Genomic DNA, 20,506 nt, shown 5'->3' with positions numbered 1-20,506 from the left:
ACCTCATCAAAAACCCAAACTGCACTCCCCAAACCATCAAGCCTGAGGATTCTTCAAAGAAAGCAGCAGAATTTGCTACATTCTTTGATGAAAAGGTCACATCACTGGTGGATCAGGTCACCCACCCCCACTGAGGAGCGAATATCCTTAGTCACTTGGCAGAACTTTGCCACCATCTCGGAAGATAACCTCCTCAAATGCATCCTCGAAACCAAACCCTCCAACCATTCATCGCCATTGATTTTTACACCAATAATCTCTTACTGAACCAGGCTAGTCAGTCTCTTCCTCATTCAAGGCTCCCTCCCTGCTGCCCTCAGAACAGGACAGGTTACCCCTCTTTTAAGAAAAAACCTCTGCAGATGCGAACGACTTCAACAACTTCCGCCCCATCACCAACCTCCCTTTTCTTTCGAAAATCACAGACAAATGTGTGGCGAAACAACTTTCCCTCCATATTATGGACAATAATCTTGACGTGTTCCAGCTTGGCTTTGTTCAAAATTGCAGCACTGATACAGCCCTGCTGCAAGCGATTGATGATGCGCTGCACATACTCGATTCAGGGGAATCGTGCCTTCTGATTCTTCTTGACCTCTCTGCAGCCTTTGACACTGTTAATCACAACACCCTCCTTAACACTCTTCAACAGAGAATGAGCGTGGAAGGCACAGTGCTTAAATGGGTTGCCTCATTCCTCTTGGACTGATCCCAAATGATCAAGATAGCAAACAGTCTTTCGTATCCATTGGCAGTAGGTCAAGGTGTCCCTCAAGGTTCTATCCTTGCACCCACTTTGTTTAAACTCTATCTGGAACCATTAGGGAACCTCCTAAGTAAATCTGGGATCCACTACCATCTCTAGGCGGATGACACTCAAATCTACCTCAAGGTGTCTTCCGCACACAATCTCTCACTACTCCACTCTATTCACAACTGGATGTTAGTTCACCAACTCATTCTCAATCCCTCCAAAACTGAATTCCTCCTCCTATCTACCTCTCTCTCCTCTCCTCCTGTTCAATCCTGGATGGATCAGCTAAATTCATTCGACAATAAACTCATCATTGTCGATAGTGCTAAATCCCTAGGTGTCATACTTGACAAAAGTCTCAACCTAATCTCCCATATCAACTCCATTGCTAAGAACGCATGCTACCAACTGCGCATTCTGTGGGGGATTCGTCGGTTCTTCCTGGAGAAAGACCTAAAAACCTTGGTCCAATCGCTAGTTCTCTCTAGAATGGATTACTGCATTTCTCTTTTGACTGGCCTACCCAAATCTCACCTCTTCCCCCCTCAAATCCGTCCTCTATTCAGCAGCTCGCTTTATTTCAGGGTCCAAACGAAGTGACCACATCACTCCTATCATGTCGTCTTTTGGATGGCTTCCCATCGAGGCAAGATCTGTTTACAAAACTGCCTGCATCACCCACAAAGCCTTGCACACTTACTCCCCTCGTTACCTGGTGAATAAACTGAAAATGTCTGGAGGCTCGTGACCTTCTCGAAATGCGGAAAAGTTTCTGCTTGCCCCGTCCTTTAAAAGTGAAAGTTCTATGGCTCAATCGTTCTCAGGTAAAGCGGTGAGAACCTGGACCTCGCTTCCTCCATTGCTCCGTGCCACCACCTCTATCCGGATCTTCAAAGCTGACCTCAAATCTCTTCTCTTTCAAAGACACTTTCAGAACTAATACCTTCATTCTCAGACCCCTCTAGGAAGTTTGTTCATGATTGTACATTTTTAATATTTTCTTGTACATTCCTCACCCTTGCTTGTGTTTGATATTGTGTTCTTGCCTTCTATGGTTTTATCCTACCTCTTCTAGTCTCCTGTTTACTTTTTTTAACGTTCTATTTTGTAACATTTCTCTCATCTAACGTAACTGGTTCTATTGTACAGTACTCTGACACCTTCGAGTAAAGTCAGCGCTATATAAAAAATGCATTAAATAAATAAATCAACATTCAGCTCAGGCGTCCCCACCCGGGTATCTTTGTCTTTCAGTTGCTTCCCGGACCCACCACACACCTCTTCCTGGGTTTCAACCCTCAGGTGTCACAGCAGCCCCTCGGCCCCTCCCTGCCTCGCAGCCAGGGCTGTGACTGGGACATGCCTGTGGAGATAGCGTCTGTACTCGCTCCTACGGACACGCCCGCTGCTCCCAGAAAGTTTCCCATCCACAGGTGTGAGTCATCCTAGGGTTTACAGAGAGAGGACCCGGGAGGGACAAGAGAAGGAGGTAGCGGCATTAATGGGGGGAGGGAGAGGGGAGACAAGTGGGAGCTGTATGCGAAGAACAGGCAGCTTGAGTAGAGAAAGAAAAAGTTTAAGTAACACAGGGGGCGGAGAGAGCGCCGAGGTGGAGTGAAAGAACTTCAAGGTTAGAGGTCGTAAAGTACAGATACTCATGGGTGCGGGAGACCAGGACGGGCTAGGGCGCACGTGCCAAGTTATACGGACCCTCGACGTGCATGTCCCAGCAAACTGCGACCCGGGGTTGTGGAAGTTACAAGATGGAGAGACCGTGGCACCAAACAGTTAATGCAAAAGGCGAGGCAGCAGTGGTGCAAGAGATACAAAACGTGATTCGTCTTCTTACACAATCAGACTGGCGGCTCTCCGTCGTGCTCGCGGTATGTTGGCAAGCCGGGCTGGAACCGTGACAGGCTGCACCCAATCATGGGCCTCGTCAGGAGGCCTGGTCTGCCACAAGGTACAAACCATGGTTCACCCACCCGTTCAGAGAGCGCCAGCCAGGAGTACACAGTCCCGCCTCCCGCTTCGAATCGAGTTTATCCAGCGGGGCAATATGCAAACAGTCAAGACCTGACTTGTGAAGGACGTGCGTGCCCGAACTCAATCTTAGTTAGCTACGTTTTTTTCAATTCTGCATCCCTGGGTAAAGAAAAACTCATTGTTCACACATCCGGCCTTTACAGGTCACATATATGTAAAAATAGCCTATATACTTTTACACAATGCCTCACTGATTTCCTTTGTGGAACTGTGCCATGACTTGTGGTACCAGCAGGGTGCCAGGGACCCCAATGCAAGAAAGGAGAACGCACCACACAACCCCTCCATGTCCTGGTTTGGTAATTAAATCAGCACTAAGTAGGGCGCAAAGGGCCCTTTATACTGTTGATCCCCGGTGCCACTGCACCAGTTTCACTGCTGTTTGCTATGCCTCTGGGTAATGCACACAGTGCATATTGCGACCCCACGTGGAATAGATTGGGGAACAAATTGCTAATTACGTAAACATATAGAGTGAAAGGGAATTATTTACTGAAGGTTTGCGCAGGGTCTCCACCTCGTCATTGGCCGTCTTCTGCTACCAACTTGGGGCAGTGCCCCTTTTCCTTGTTGGCATTGGGCACAGTGGCAACCTTGCTGCAACATTGCTAAAAAGGTGACTAAGGTCAAAACTTTAATATCAGTTAAAGCCATTCACAGTCTGTCCATGCTTTTGGAAGATACTCATGTTGGTCACAAGGAAGCATATTGGGACTCTGGGAAGGAGAGAGTGGTGAAACCTTTCGAACTATAGGCCTGATTACGATGGTGGTGAAACTGCCTCCGACAGCCTGTCGTTGGCGGTTTCAAAACCATCGTATGCAGGTTTTACGCCCGACATATTACAATGGCAAGGGAGTCTTTGGTGGTCGGGAAGACGGATCGTCACTGTTTCGACGGGCTCAAGGAGCCCGTCAGACCGTCGGAGGGGGATCATATCCCTACAACAGTGGCGGTGCCGTTGGGATTATGATATCCCTTTCTGCCTGCCTTTTTTATTGCGTGTAACCTGCCATGAAAAGGCAGGCTGAGAGGCACTTTGGGGCCCCCCTGCATCCCAGATATGGGCACTGGGGTGCACCTATGGTGCCTCCCTACATATCCCTGCACCATGTGGCAGGCATATGTTGCATGTACTGTTTTTACATTGCGGCGGGTGCTGCAACTGCAGCCCCCCCATAATGTAAAATATAGGCATTGCGATCGCCGTGGTGGCAGTCGCATTGTAATTACCCTTGTGGGACCGACGGTCCCACTCACAGATTCGATGGCCCTTGATTCGGTACAGTAGAGGCAAGTGAAATACCTATACCTCAGTCCTCAACCCATGACAGTGTAGCAGACACATCCCTGTTTGACCCCGCCCAGGGCACGTTAGTACAGTCATCAGCTCTACCACACATTCCCATCCGCATCCATGCCTCATGGGCACCTTAACAGGGCAGTACTACAGACTTCCTCAAATGAGGATGGGCTCTGTCTGAAGTTCCCAGCACCCATCATGGCACCTAAAAGTAGCTAGTGGTCTCATTAGCCTCACTCTGGCACCTTGGAAGCTCTGCCGCTGGGATTCTTGTACATAACTCTTCTCTTTTTCCCTTCCTTCCTGTTTTGTTGTTGCATTTTTTTGCCTGAAGATGGCAGCAAGCTGAACATAGCCAACTTGGAAAAGAGAGGTACAGCAGTGTACTGACATGTAGGAACTCCCGGAGGAAAGAGGCAACTCAACTGAGGGACCAACACAAGTTCATCATGTTGTGCAAGCTAGGAGCTATATCAAAGCACTACTAGGCCGCTGCCCACGGTGCGTCCGAGATACAAATCGGCCAAAAATGTGAGCATTACATTTAATTTGCCTCATCAGGAGTCTTGCCTGCTTTATCACATGCAATGTGACAGCCACCAAGTTCCAAATTAAGGAACATTTGTAAGGTTTGCCCCGCCTACTGGTCTACAATTCCAAACATGGGTGGTCGCCGAGGTTACAAGTAAGCTTGACCACCATAACATCCTCCCAGTCAGTCTCCTGCAGTAATTCGTCTTGGCCAAAATCATCAATGTTGCTAGCTGCTCACCGTTCAACCCTACCAGTGCTAGACTCCTCTCTCCCTACTGCCACCAAGTTGGCAGGGTACTGACTGAGCACGCGTCATTCTTTAAACTACTCCTCCATTAATTCAAGGCAGGTCCCAATACCTCTTACGTTCTGTACCAACATGACCGCAAAGCTCTTCAAACCTCAACCACCTTTCAGTTCCTAACCACCCATAGCCACAAATAACTTTAGATCCTTTGGATTAGAATCCCCCTAAATGTGCTTCTCGAGCGAACTTTAGACTGGTCCCTCCCTGCCAGCGGTCATGTCCACCTTTAAGGCACAGCTTTACTGCCTCAAGCGTATGCATAAGCAAAAACAACAGGTGATGGACAGAATAAAGAAGAATGTCATACATTCACCCCAGTACAGAGATCTGGGCCTAAATCCATCGTTTTTGTGCTCACCTTGCCGTTCCAGTTTGAACCCAGCCATATGCAAATCAGTCTTGACCCTGTGCCCCATGGCTTGGTGAGAAAATAACGATGGATTAAACCCAGATCTGTGACTGGGGGTGAATGTCTTGCCATTGTGCAACATTCCGTCCAGACGTGGGTCCCATGCTTACTAAGCCACTGGAGTCAAGCTTTCCTGGCTGAAGACGGCTGATAGCCAGAAACCGGTCCTAGGATGCTTGATTCCGGTCCAGGGAAGTTATGGCTTGGCAGTTCAGGCTGGACTGTTCCCATGAGGCACAGGGTCAAGACTGATTTGCATATGGCCATGTCTGAACTGGGGTGGCTTGGTGAGCAAAATAACCATGGATTAAACCCAGATTTGTGACTGGGGGTGAATGTTTTGCCATTGTGCAACATTCCGTCCATCATCTTGTGTGTTTTCCTGTTCACCCTATTTGGGAAGGGTATGCCCAGACGTGGGTTCCGTGCTCACTAAGCCACTGGAGTCAAGCTATCCTGGCTGAAGACGGCTGATAGCCAGAAACCGGTCCTAGGATGCTTGATTCCGGTCCAGGGAAGATATGGCTTGGCAGTTCGGGCTGGACTGGTTCCATGAGGCACAGGGTTAAGACTGATTTGCATATGGCCATGTCTGAACTGGGGTGGCTTGGTGAGCAAAATAACGATGGATTAAACCCAGAACTGCGACTGGGGGTGAATGTTTTGCCATTGTGCAACATTCCGTCCATCATCTTGTGTGTTTTGCTGTTCACCCCATTTGGGAAGGGTATGCCCAGACGTGGGTCCCGTGCTCACTAAGCCACTGGAGTCAAGCTATCCTGGCTGAAGACGGCTAAAAGCCAGAAATCAGTCCTAGGATGCTTGATTCCGGTCCAGGGAAGATATGGCTTGGCAGTTTGGGATGGACTGTTCCCATGAGGCACAGGGTCAAGACTGATTTGCATATGGCCATGTCTGAACTGGGGTGGCTTGGTGAGCAAAGTAACGATGGATTAAGCCCAGATCTGTGACTGGGGGTGAATGTTTTGCCATTGTGCAACATTCCGTCCATCATCTTGTGTGTTTCAAGGGTATGCATGGCATGGTGACACCATCTACCCAGACTTTTGTCCTGGGGCCTCCGTCAATTATAAATTATTTTCTACATAAAGAACTTCAAATACAAATTGTATCCAATGTTGTGTCATTATGGTGCCCAATTCACCACCTATTGTCTTCACTCTGATGTATTTAATCATTTTTGCTGCCACTTATTTAATCTTGGTATTACAACCAGCTTTTCTGGTAGAAACTCTTATTTCATAAATACATTACATTAATTCAATGCATTGCTGTACTGTTTTTGCTTAGCACACTATATGCCATTTACAAGGGTTGTGTTTTATATGCTGTTTCAGTCTTGCTGGTTTTATTGAAACTTAAACAAGAGAGGCTTCTGAGAGCGGACTTAAGTTCCCAGTTCACAATCCAAGCCCTTTCCACTGCCACCATTCCTAAACAGGCGAGCAAACAGGGATGCAGGTTCTCACTGATTAACACTCGATCTTTACAGAGGCACTGTCTTGAGGTTTTTTCCTTGTTACAGGAGGACTCCCTGACCCTCCTCTGTGTCACCGAATCCTGGCTCAGTGAATCGTCAACGCCTGACCTGGTGGCAGCTTTGCCTCCTAATTTCTCTGCTATTTATGCCAATCGCCCAGATAATGCAAGGGGAGGAGGGGTTGCCTTCCTCTTCAGAGACTCTCTGACTACGGAGACTCTCTGCTCAGAGTGTATCGAAGGCGCGGACGTTCTGGGGGTAAAGTTCTGTTCTCCCACTGACTGTGTGGTAATGCTCTTAGTATACCGTCCGCCTAGCACTACATCCAGGTTCATGGAACCTTTTTTGAAACTGGTTCATGACCTGCGCACCCGCTATGAAGGACTGGTAGTGCTGGGAGATTTTAATTTCCACTGGGAAATATCGCCAAAGGACGGGCAGGCAGGGCATTTTGATGATGTTTTAACCTCGCTTGGACTTACCCAGTTGGTAGAAGCTTCCACACACGAGAAAGGCCACACCCTGGATTTGGTTTGGTCTTCTCGTCCACTCTTGGCGCCGCTGGTAATCTCTCCATGCCCCTGGTCTGATCACTACCTAATAGATGGCCACTTCCCCCTCCTCAGAGGACAGCGGGAAGCCAAATCAGAGTGGAAATTACTGCGCAGCTGGAAACGGGTCAATGCGACCGATTTAACAGCTATTCTTTCACGATCTGCCCACCGCGTACTACCTGGTGAAGATCTGGAAACTGAAAGTGCCGCCTTGGTGTCTATACTCAAGGAGGCTATCGAGGTAGTGGCCCTAGCCCTCAAAATCAAATTGAGAGACAAAGGCAAAGGCGCACTATGGTTTAACAATACCCTTAGGGAACTCAAAAAGGTCCTCCGCCAATATGAAGGAGCCTGGCGCAAGTCCCATCTGCCCAGTGTGCGGGAGGCCTATTTGTTGCAGCTTGCATCCTACAAAAAGGCCATATGCCTGAGGTAGGTGAAATATTATGAAGCAGCTATTCAAGAGGCGGCCAACCCACAGAAAGAAATTTTTAAAGTCCTAAATGTTCTGAGGACAGTCAAGAGGCCTAAATCGACCTTCAACTTAAAAGACTGTCAGGATTTCCAAGACTACTTTATGAATAAAATAAAGGAGTTGTTAGCAGACATTAGTTTGACCCCAACTCTTTCATGTTCAATTGAACCCCCCTCCATTCCCTCTAGGCCACAAACGAATGGAATGATGGGGCTGCCGGCCCTCACCAAGGAATCTCTATCGATTATCCTGAACCGGGTGAAATCAGGCTCACCAGCAGATCCCTGTCCACCTCAGATTTTCAAGCTGGGATGGTCTGGGCTGGAGGATAATGTTCTTGCCCTGTTGAATCGATCCCTGAAGACAGGTTATGTTCCCTCCAACTTCAAAGAAGCAAGGGTGGTGCCCCTGCTAAAAAAAACAGGCGCAGACCCAAAAAATTTAAAGAATTTCAGGCCAATCTCTGTTGCCCTTTCTGGGCAAAATCCTGGAATAGCATGTGTTGCAATACCTTACTCAATTCCTTGAGGGCAACCATCTCCTCGAGCCCAACCAAGCGGGTTTCAGAGCTCATCACAGCACGGAATTGGTAATGCTTTCCGTGCTGGACGACCTGAGACTCAAGGCCGACACAAAAACCCCTTGTGCCCTGGTCCTTTTGGACTTATCCGCGGCGTTTGACACGGTCAACCACTGTCAACTTTTATCGCGGATTAAGGACCAAGGGATACAGGGCACAGTCCTGGCCTGGCTGACGTCCATCTTGGAAGACCGCTCGCAGCGAGTTCAACTCACAGACCTAGTGTCTAAACCTGCTAAGTTGACCTGCGGGGTGCCCCAGGGCTCGGCTCTCTCCCCCCCCTGTTGTTTAATCTATATTTGCAACCTCTGATCGCGGCAGTGAATCAAATGAACTGCAGAGTTTACAACTATGCTGACGACACACAAATTCTGATCCAGATCGACCATTCACCCTCGGCTCACCTGAGAATGCAAGACATCCTTAAGTTTACAATTAACTGGATGTCACACAACTTCTTGAAAATAAATCCGGACAAAACGGAAGTTCTGGCAATCACAACAGCGGCCAACCCTTGGAGTGAGCTGTTTTGGCCAGCTGAATTGGGGCCACTTCCAGAACCGGCTGTGGCAGTAAAAAGCTTGGGCATCAAAATTGATGCCCTGCTATCCATGACACAACAGGTATCAGCGGTAGTGGGCACCTGCGTCTGTCTGCTACGTCAACTACGGAAACTTTCCCTGCTACTATCCTTTTCCATGCTCAGGATGGTAGTTTCCGCGCTGATCCTGGCACGATTGGATTATGGCAATTCGCTATATTTCGGCCTCCCAAACAACCTGTTGGCCAGACTCCAGGTTGTGATGAATGATGCAGCCAGGCTCGTCTTTAACAAACCCAGACGAACCCAAGCCACTCCCTTATTTCGTGAATTGCATTGGCTGCATATCGCCCAAAGAGCAAAATTTAAGAGCCTCTGTATTGCTCACAAGGCCGTATATGGCTCTGCCCCTACCTACATCAAGGAACGACTTACTAACTACTCACCAAGCAGGACCTTGCGGTCCACAGATGCGTGTAACTTGATATGCCCTCGGTTTAACTTGGTGTCTAAGGGTGGCAGAGCCTTTTCTAGCACTGCTCCTTTGGCGTGGAACTATCTTCCAGCATAACTTAGGAAGGATACCAATCTGCTGTCTTTTAGGAAGAAATTAAAAACTACTATTTTTGGAAGCATGGGTGCCTCTGTGAAACCGTGGTCTGGTGTCCTGCTGATGTTGCATGTCCGCTGATAGCGCTTAGATACCCCCGGGTAATACAGCGCTATATAAGCTCACATTAACATTAACATTATCCAAGGGATTGGTCCACCAATACGAGCAAATGTAAGTTTTGGCTGCACAATTCTGCCAAGTTGGCAAGATAGAAAACGTTGTAAAGCCTGCATTGTTAAACCTCCTCAAAAAACGTCTCCTGTAAGTGAAAATTCTTGCAAAAAAAAGCTTTGAAGAATTTTCCTTCTCAAGCCCCTTAGCTGGAATTTTATCTGCCCATGCAGGATTTTTCAACAACTAAAGCTTTGCAATCTGCAAAACTTTGGAAAGAATGTCATGGATTTTTGGAGACAAATCATCCCAATTGGGGGGTCTGGATCTTCAAAAACTTCCACCATTCAAATTACTTTCATATTTCACTATACTAATTCACCACTAATCCTTATGGTTTCCGGATTAGCTTGCTACTCACCAGGAAAGTGCTTCAAAACCCAATTATGGGTAGCAAATGCTATATAAATGCTAACTTTTTTTCCCTCTTCTATCCCTCCGCTATCCTTCTCAATCCAAATAACTGACTAACCTATCCACCACTCAAATTACTTTCATATTTCACTATACTAGCTCAACACTAATCCTTTATGGGTTCCGCAGTAGCGTGCTACTCGCCGAAAAAGTGTTTTGATTCCTCGTCAGGGGTAGTAGGTACTATATAAAGGCAATTGCAATACAATATGGAGCCCTTCCCCCCTTTTTTTCTCTTGGTATATGGTGGAAGGGAGTTCCACCCTTTTCTCCTGGTATATTGTTGAGGGTGTAGGAGGTATTTCTTTGGTGTACTGTCATGCACCTCTGTGCAGTGTTCCACATGACTTCTGCCCTTTTTCCATAAGGGTCTTCGTTGGTATTTACTTACCATCCCTATTTTCGTTGTTGTTGTAAAGATTTTTCCTCTTTTTAACATACTGTTTCTACTCATGTTTCTGTGTGTCTCTGTTCTGCGTTGAAAGTTTCACAGAAGAAGCTGATGTCCGCGCGCCAGAGGGGACTTATATGACATCACTGATGTCATATCTGGAGCCGACATCGTACAGAGCCATGCAGCGCCGCTCCCCAGCACGCAGATATACTGCTGAAAAATATTTTCCGGATCCAGTCTGACGCCTATGAGAAATCACAAGTTAAGGAATCTGTAGCTAGACTATGTCTCTACCAGATACATTGTTACCGAAGGTAAGTAACTTGTTTATTTTGCCTGCTCACTCCTGAATAACTTTTGATGTGAGTCCATTCACAGAGCCCACTCCAAATGAGTACTGCTTTGGTATCTGTTCAAAATGTGAACAGTCTCCGGTTAAATGTCTGTATCAGAAGAACAAGTAGCTTTCCTTTAGTAACATTCTTTCCGGTACTCAGTCTAGTTGTAGATTCCTCACCATTTCGCTGCGTTCTGTGATTGGACTCTGTCCATTAATAAGATCTCAGGTCTAGAAATCTGCATACAGTCTGCCAAATTTCTTTTGGGGTGCTGAATCTGGGAACGTGTATAGTCTTAAAAGCAACTGACAGTGCGCAGGAGTGACTCCTGTACAGGCCCCTTATGTTATTTCCGGAGTGGTACGGCATCCATGTGGAGCCACAAGGCACCATCTTCTGGCATTCAGCAAAGTGCTGAATAGTTTCCACATCCATTCTGACACCTGAAGGGCATTAGAAAGGAAAGGAACCGCAGCTATGTTGAGTGTCTACCAGAAAAGGGGTTACCAAATGTAAGTAACTTGTTTAACAGATTTCGGACAATACTTAGCAGGTACAGAAAGAGGCCATGGTGAAATACTCTTGCCTCCCTTCTTGGCTGTACAAGCCAACTTCAGACTTCGCTTCTGAGAGTTTTTCAATATAGTAATTCTTGGGTTTGAAATCAACAAGAGTTTTATGTGAGCTAATCAAGAATTTCCAAGTGCCTCGTTCGTTTGAGGTCATCTGTAAAAGACAGGCCCAGCTTCAAGTGGATAAGGCCAATTTGAGGATGCTGGCTTGGTTGGAAAATTGACAGTAGGTCGTTCGAGTAGCTACTATTCAAAGTAAGTCAGGAAATTCTAGCGGAAAGTATTTGAAAAGATGAAACTGATCATAGTACATAAAATGTCTGAGGATGGTGAGGAAAATGCATATTTGTCTGTTCTGTTACAGGCGATGGTCTTTGACCACCTAGAATTCAGCACAGTCAAGTGTTTTTGCTTAGTATTTTTCTCAGTGCATTCTCCACTTTTGCAGACTTTAAATACCTCCTTTGTTTGAAATCACTTATTTGAATCCCCTTGCTCCCAAAGCAGAACTCAAAATTCGCAGACTGAAGAAAATGGTGGATTTTACTCAACGCTGATGCTGGACTTAATTAAACACAGGTGTGGGAATATAAAAAGCCACTGTCTAAGGCAAAATTGAGCTACATTAACACAAAAATATGGACACTAAACATTTGTCTCTTCCAGCCACCGAGCTGCTCATGTTGCACAATCCCTGAATGGATGAGCGGGCAGTTTGTTCTAGCTAGGTGTCCGGTCAAACCACCAACCCCCTCAGCAGCTTAGGTTCAGTCTCCAAGCCCTCCTAGTGTTGGCCTAAGAGATCATTGGGTGTCCAGTTGGTGGCAGGATTAGCCATCAACTACACCACATCGGAGAAGGGGGTCCTCCAGAGGGTCCATATGGGCTACTCCCTCTCCTTCAAGATGACCCCCTCCCCTTCGAGACCTTCCCTCCCTTCATACCTCCATCCTATGACCAGCTGACGGAGGATCATTTGATTTTACTCTGGAAGGAAGTTATGTTATGTTATGTTAAAAGTATTTGTTAAGCGCGCTTACACCAAACGGTTTCATGGCACTGTGAGCGGAGGAGGAGTAGACAGTTCAGCAGTGGGGTAACACAGACAATATTTAATCATAGGCTTTATGGAACAAGAAGGTTTTTAGGAGTGACCTGAAGCGAGCGTAGGAATTAGTAAATCTCAGCTCCAGGGGGAGTGCGTTCCAACAGGAAGGGGCAAGAAACGAGAATCTAAGGCCACCATGTTTTTTGAGTTTGAAAGTAGGGGTAGTGAGCAGAGCCAGGTGAGAGGAACGAAGATTACGTGACGGAAGGTAGTGATGAAGGAGAGAGGAGATGAACACCGGGCTCTGGCCTGCCAATGCCTTGAAGGTGATGCAGCCTAATTTAAATTCGTAGCGCTTGGCCACCGGAAGCCAGTGAAGAGCTTTAAGCAGGGGACGAACATGGTGGTGTCTAGGTTGATGAAAGATTAAACGCGCGGCCTGATTCTGCACCAACTGTAGGCGGTTTAGCTGATAAGCAGGGATGCCTACGTAAAGAAAGTTGGCATAATCAAGCCTGGACACTACCAGGGCCAAAAGAGCCAAAGTAAGGGCCTCCCTAGTTAAAAAGCGAGAGATCTTACGGATTGGTGGAAAATACTAGAGGAGACCACCGCGTTGATATGGGGCTTCAAAGAAAGGTCCTTACAGATAATAACTCCAATGCTCTTGGCGGAGTCCACTGGGCATGGAGGGGGACCAAGGCAAGAAGGCCAAAAATTAGAGCTCCAGGGGTTGGAGACGCCACCGGTTAGGACCAACTCGGTTTTATCAGGGTTGAGTTTTAAATGATTTTTCTCCATCCAGTTGCTAATGAGGCACAGAGTTAACTGGAAGTTGTGAATAGACTGGTCAGAGGAATCAATATCAAAAACTATCTGGATGTCGGTAGCGTAGTTAAAAGCAGTGACCTTACTGCCTTGCAGGGAGCGAATAAGGGGGGTCAGATATAAATTAAAAAGAAGGGGAGAGAGGGAAGAGCCCTGGGGGACACCGCAAGTCAGCTTAACCTTTTCCCCTGAGAAGTTAGAGAGACGGACAGCCTGGTGGCGGTCGGTCAAAAAAGAGCGAACCCACTCCAGGGCTGTCCCCCGGATGCCGGCCTCCTCGACACGGTCGACCAAAATGTCGTGGTCAACCGTGTCAAAGGCGGCCAACAAATCCAGGAGCACCAAGGCCTGGCTGGTCCCGAGGTCCGCCCCTCTCCGCAATTCCTCCATCACTGAAAGAATGACTGACTCAGTCGAATGGGCCGGTCTAAAGCCGGCCTGTTGCGGATCAAGGAACAGAGAGCCTTCAATGAAGGAGCTCCGAAAGCCAGTGACATGGGCCTCCAACACTTTACTCAAGTAGGGAAGGAGAGAGATGGGACAAAAATTGCTCATCACAGAAGGGTCGGCAGTGGGGTTTTTCAGGATAGGTACTACTTCGCCGGTCTTAAAGGATTCAGGGACCCGGCCCAGTCGTAGGGAATTGTTGAGAAGGGTCAAAGGGGGTGTGGGACAGGCAGTGAAAGCCTCTCATGAGATATGGGGGGGGGACAGCAGTCAGCAGGGGAGCCCGACCCAACCTTTTTCAACAGGACAAAGAATTCCTCCTCAGACATCGGAGGTATCTGATCTACTGTATGGGGATTTACAGTGGCCGGGGGGGGGGGGGGGGAGGTATAGGTATAGAGGGTGCCGTGCGGCGGACAATACTGTTTTTAATCTTGACAATTTTCACCACAAAGAAGGAATTAAGGGAGTCGCAAAGGGCTTGGGAGGGGAGAGGTTTAATAGTCACCCTATCTGTAAGTGAGAGTTCTTCTACAATCGAGAAAATGTCTTTAGCCTTTGTGGCCGAGTCTACAATCTTTTTGGAAAAGTACAGGGTTTTTGTCAGAAGGATGGCTTGCTTGTAGACTTTGAGCTGAGCCGTAAATAGCAGTTTTTTCTCAGGGGCATGGCTCTCTTGGCCAAGGGAGTCAAAGAAAGGGTTCTAGAGCCAGAGGTAGGCTGTGGTTGCTATTCCCTCTACTTTCTGGTACCGAAAAAGGACACAAGCCTTCATCGTATCCTAGACCTACGAGCCCTCAACTACTTTCTCACAAAGGAAAAATTCATGATGCTCCCTCTAGCTCTGCCCTGGACCCATGATACTGGATGGTAGCGTTGGACTTGCAGGATGCCGGTTTCCACATTCCCGTCCTGCCTGCCCATCGGCGCTACCTGCGGTTTACGCTACACCACAAGCATTTTCAGGTTACCGCCTCCCTTTTGTCCTTCCCAGCGCCCCTTGGGTGTTCACCAAGGTGACTGCAGTGGTGGCAGCTCATCTGCTCAGATCAGGGGTGCCAGTCTTCCCCTATCTTGACAACTGGCTGATGGTGGGCTCACCCCAGGCTGTTGTGTCCCACCTCCAGATTACTGCAAACCTTCAGCATTTGCTGGGGTTCACTATCAAAGTGTCCAAGTCACAGCTAACTCCCTCTCAGATGCTCCCTTTCATCGGAGCTAGTCTGGATACACTGCAGTTTCTGGCTTGTCCTCCCGAACGGTGGGTCTAGGATATTCAGGCTATTTATCCTGGATTTTGTTGAGAAGGACTGAGGCTCCTGGGCCTCATGGCCTCCTGCAGTCCTGCTTGTAACATGTGCCAGATGCGGGCTCTGCAGTGGGATCTGAAGTTCCAGTGGGCACAGCATCAGGGAAATCTCTCAGACATGGTCCAGATCTCAGAGGGAACTGCTCAAGACCAGCAGTGGTGGCTGACCAACCACTATTTGATCAGAGACGGACCCCTCGCCCTTCCCCAACCAGTCCTCACAGGAGTGACCGATGCGTCACTCCTGGCATGGGGTGGCCATCTGGGAGAGGTGGAGATCAGAGGACTCTAGTCTCCGGTCGAATCTGGATGTACAATGTAGTGTTTTTTTAATTACATAAGGGGACGCGAGGAGCAGGACGGACAGCGGCCAGGCAGGGGAGGCGGCAGACAACAGTTAAGTGGTTTAGTTTACATTTTTAAAGACTTTGGGAGGGGGGTGGGAGCGTCGCGTATATCCACTGAGGTTTTTTTTTAACTACGTGGAAATACGCATAGAGGTACTACGCCCGATATGCCCAGGGTTAATTGAAAGCCTTTCTACCCTCCATCAAAGGAAAGGCTAGTGCAAGTGTTCACCGACAACACCAACCCCATGTGGTACTGCAACAAACTGGGCGGAGTGGGGTCTTGGACTCTTTGTCAAGATGCTCTGTGTCTCTGCACATGACTGGAACAGCAGGGCATATCCCTGGTGGTTCAAGACCTGGCAGGTTCCCTGAACGCCAGTACAGAAATACTCAGCCCCAGATCCTAGCGGATCGCGAATTGCATCTCCATCCGGAGATGGCACAAGGTCTCTTTCAACAGTGGTGAGAGCCTTGGTTAGATTTGTTAGCCTATGCAGAGAACAAGCAATGTCAGCAGTTTTGTGCGCTGGAGTTTCTAAGGCGGCGCACGCTCAGAGATGTTTTTTGTCTCGAGTGGAGCTCAGGCCTCCTGTACGCCTTTTCCGTCTAATACCATTCCTACCCAGAGTTCTGAAGAAGATCAGGAATGACCAAGCTCAAGTCATCCTTGTTGGTCTGGACTGGGCATGGAAAGTCTGATAACCCAAACTTCTCAGCTTGAGCATCGATCCTCCGATCAGGTTCCCCCTTCGGGAGGACCATCTGTGGCAGCAGTAGGAGAGGGTTCTCCACCCGAACCAGTCAACTCTGCACCTTCTTGTGTGAAGATTGAGCGGTGGCAGTTGATAGCTTTTGACCTTCCTACCGTAGTCTGCAATGTTGTTCTGGAAGACAGGCGTCCCTCCACTAAGGCTGTATATGCTTGCTGGTGGAAAGAATTCGTAAAATATTGTTCAGAAAAGTGTATTGTCCCTTTTTCTGCTTACCTTTCTGATATTTTTCTTTTTATTTTGTCTCTTGCCGAGCAGGGCTCTGCTTTGGGCACCTTGAAAGGGTATCTTTCAGCTTTCTCTGCCTTCCTGAGGCTGCCAGCCCAACCCTCCCTCCCTATTTAAATCGCCTAGATTCCTGAAAGGCCTTGTACGTATGTTCCCTTCTGCACCTTTCATTATGCCTCAGTGGGACCTTAATTTGGTTCCCACTTTCCTAATGTACTCTCCTTTCAAGCCTCTCCATAATTGCCCTTCTGGGTGTTCGCCATAAAAACAGCATTTGTAGTGGCAATTACTAGGGGTGGGCAGAATTTGCGGAATTGCCTCCGCTAAATTCCGCAAAACAGCACGAAATCTCCGCGAACACGTGGAATTTCGAGTGCTTGCGGAGATTTTGCTGCGCACGTTATCTATGCAGGGTCACTCTCAGGGAGTCGGCGGCAGACGAGCATCGTGCCAGGATGAATCCTGGCCTGCATATTTATCAAAGAAGATGCCACCGTTTTGTGCAATTCGTTTACCTCGTGGGTAAATGTGTATAGTGCTTTTTTACCGCTGCGTAAAGGTACAGAAGAGATGTCTCCAGTGACCATGTGTATGTAACTTTGTCACCGCACAGAATGGCGCCGAGGTCCCTTGAGTGAGCTGTCCATTATAGTGGGGAAATGGCGGGAAGACAGTGCATACCGCTAGTGTGTGTGGGCCATGGCCAAACCGGCGGGGCTTCAATGCGAGTTCACATGCCTCTTGTTTATAAAGGGGTAGAGGACGATCAGAGCAGCAGATGAGGAGAAAGCAGCCTCCTGGTCACAGGAACTACACAGGGATTGCGCTCGAGAAATACAAAGACCTTCATCAAGGCTTGCAGCTAATTTTCGACTGTAGATATGTGGAGAAAGCACACCTGCCCAGCCTCGACCAAGCTCACGATTTTTTTGGGCTGGTTAATGTGTCACTGGGTTTGAGCTTCAACTCGAGCACCTGCTTTATTTATATCTGTAAGTGCTTCCTGTTGAAGTTGAATTTTTGTGACAGGAGCTCTGATGATTCCAAGGGCTTTTTAACTTTATTAGTGGTGTTGGTGTCAGCATGTTTCCCCGAGCTCGCTCACAGCATAGAGATAGCTTGCTGTTGATTGCGGCGTTTGTGTAACACTCTTAGGTTTAAACAAAGGCTGCCCTCGAGTTTTAAACCGTGGCCCATTAAAGATGTTGTGGGATGTATTGCTTTGTTATATGTAGCTTAGGACGTATTAGGAAGCGCAATCACCTTGTTCTTCTTAAAAGCTGGGATAAAGTTGATTACGCTAACTATGGGGTTCTAAGAATGCGAAGATGAAGGACCCGAGGGTGAGGCTACGTCTGCTTCACAGGTATCATACCTGAATTTAGAGTGGTGGATTGCACTTGGGTTGCTGAAACCGAGGCATGGACCAGGCTGCAGAGGGGATAGCCTCTCCTACATCTCTAACAGACTTAATTTTCTCCCCAAACGTTAAATGTTGCCTAGGGTTTTGATTTACATTTGCTGCCCGTATGCAAAAAATCCCGATCAACGGCAAAATAAACTCAAAGAGGCGCATCGTACATCACTAAATTCCCCCGAGTCTCAACCGGTTCGAAGCACACTGGTCACAGGAACTACACAGGGATTGCGCTCGAGAAACTCATGGATGCAAAGACCTCCATCAAGGCTTGCAGCTAGGTGTCGACAGGAGATATGTGGAGAAAGCACACCCGCCCAGCCTCGACCGACCTCACGATTTTTTTGGGGCTAATCAATGCATTACTGAATTTGAGCTTCTACTCTGGCTCCTGCAAGTGCTTCCTGGTGAGGTTTAACTTTAATTAATACCTCATGCCCCCGAATTCCGTTCCGCCGCGGATCGCAGATGTTTTGACATTTTTGGGTTCCGCGCGGAACGTGAAAATGTTGAAATTTCACATGTTCCGCGAGCGGAACGGAATTTGCCGCCCACCCCTAGCAATTACATCTGCCAGGAGGGTGGGCGAGCTGCAGGCTCTATCTTCGTAACCTCCCTTTCTCACAATATTCCCTGGCAATTGGTGCTTCACACTTGGGCCTCTATCCTTCCGAAAGTGGTGACTCCATTTCATGTGGGGCCCACTTTCTATGCTTTTCCGCATCCCTCCAAAGAAGAGGAGAGATTCAACAGCCTGGACCCAAAAAGAGCGTTGTCGTTAAACCTTGACCGCACAAAAAAATTCTAGGTGGACAACCATCTCTTCGTGGGGTACCTCCTCCAGGAATTGGTTTGCTTGGGTATCTATTCAAAGGTAAGGAACTGCAGCTAGATGTCTCTATCAGATGGACGAGTTACTTACCTTCAGTAACGCCTTATCTGGAAGACCGGATCTCGCCGCAGACTTCTTACCGACCCACCCATTCTCCCCACTAGAAGACGAGTTTCTAGGGTCAGAGCTGTTCCCTTTCAGGGCCCTAGTTTCTTAACCCCTTCGATGCTTACGACGGAACGGTTCCGTCATCAACGTCGGTTGAGCTGTGCTGATGACGGAACCGTTCCATCATGACCACACCCGTTTTTTAGAACCTTCAGCACAGCGCGAAAATTCGCGCCGCGCTGAAGGTGTTAAAAACACACCATTGTCTGTACTCTTCATGGCTTCACATTTATAGCGTGGAAGGATATGAAAATTAAATGACGTCAGCACACCGAGGTAGTGCCTATTTAGGTGACGTGGACATCACTTCAAGCGCGGATGATGCCGACCACATCATGCTAAGTGACCGATGCTCCCTACTGGCGCGCAGGTGAATTGCTTGAAGTAAAATCTTCCGGATTCAGTCTGGCGCTTAGGAAATTCAAAGGTACGGAAACTGCACTAGATCATGTCTCTCGCAGATAAGGAATTTCCGAAGGTAAGTCACTTGCCCTTTTTGCCCAGTACAGCGTTTTGTTAGTCTGAAACATTTGTTTACTATTGTAGGATTGTGGATGTATGTGTCGCGGATCCTTCTACATCAGCAGATGGCGTATTCATAGGTTTATGAAATTTAAAAATTCAAACAGCTAGCCTCCATTACTGACTCGAATAACCAAGCTATATTTTCCCAAGAGAACCACTCCATTGGCATTTGGGTAGACATGGATTGTTAACCTATGCCTGCAAAATAATATGGAGGGCGAATTCTACAGCCCTGCTGACAGGATGTGTAGAGGTTTGTCACTGCTTTCCTGTCAAATCACTATACGTGCTGTACTCCGAGAAATAGTGGCTGAATATTTGAGTATATAACATTGTTGTGTGTTGCGTTCTTGTTCATAATTACATGTTTTTGCCATGTTTGGAGGATTTTATCAATCTTTGTGTACCTATCATAGTCCAAAGGCCTTTCAAACTCCTAGTGAAAGCAGGTAGGAAAATATATGCGCTGTAATTACCTAAGTGCTTTTAAATAATGGTATTGTGGATCATTTAATAGTAGTAAAACCATATTTACACTACATTTCTTCGTTTGACTGACTAATCTATTCTTTTCTCCTCAGGCTGGCGCCGAGATATCCACGGTGCACCCGGAGCAGTATGGCAAGCGCTTTCTGGAATTTGTCTCCAATATCTTTGCTTAGTGGCAATGTTGGGGTGTTGTAGAAATCATGATTGTTACACATTGAGTTTGCTCCCTATACGATATCTTTATATCCAAAGTATTCACTTTTCAGTGGAGCAATATCTTGTGGCTCTTGTCTAGTGTTTGTCTAATTTATACAGAGTAGGGTTTGCCTTTACTGAAACAAATTACAACTGTATTCATTCCACTCCCCCACCTTTTGGCTTGCTATTGTTTTAAGGAGAACATGAATGGGCTTGTTGGCAGCAGTAGCTTCACTACTCCATGATGCATTGTCCCATTACAGAATGGTACTAAATGCTGTCCAGCATTTCTCTAAAAAGAATGTTCTCTTCACATTTGTCTGAATTTCGGTACTGTCTCCTTTAACCAAAATTAAATATTTGATCTTAGTCTGTCAGAGATCCTAGTACT

General features: G+C 47.5%; 1 protein-coding gene across 1 annotated transcript in view; it reads left to right on the top strand.

Annotated features, from left to right (window-relative positions):
- Positions 1–20,233, top strand: part of PIP4K2C (phosphatidylinositol-5-phosphate 4-kinase type 2 gamma) — a 400,711-nt gene extending 380,478 nt beyond the window's left edge. Inside the window, exon 10 of the mRNA XM_078688969.1 lies at positions 20,010–20,233. Within this exon, the coding sequence (XP_078545095.1) occupies positions 20,010–20,090 (81 nt within the window). The 3' untranslated portion in view covers positions 20,091–20,233. The remainder of the gene's footprint in view (positions 1–20,009) is intronic.
- The last annotated feature ends 273 nt before the right edge of the window (positions 20,234–20,506 follow it).

Source organism: Lissotriton helveticus, chromosome 1_1 (assembly GCF_964261635.1).
Source record: "Lissotriton helveticus chromosome 1_1, aLisHel1.1, whole genome shotgun sequence".
Taxonomy (NCBI): domain Eukaryota; kingdom Metazoa; phylum Chordata; class Amphibia; order Caudata; family Salamandridae; genus Lissotriton; species Lissotriton helveticus.
This window is presented reverse-complemented; position numbering and strand designations above follow the sequence as displayed.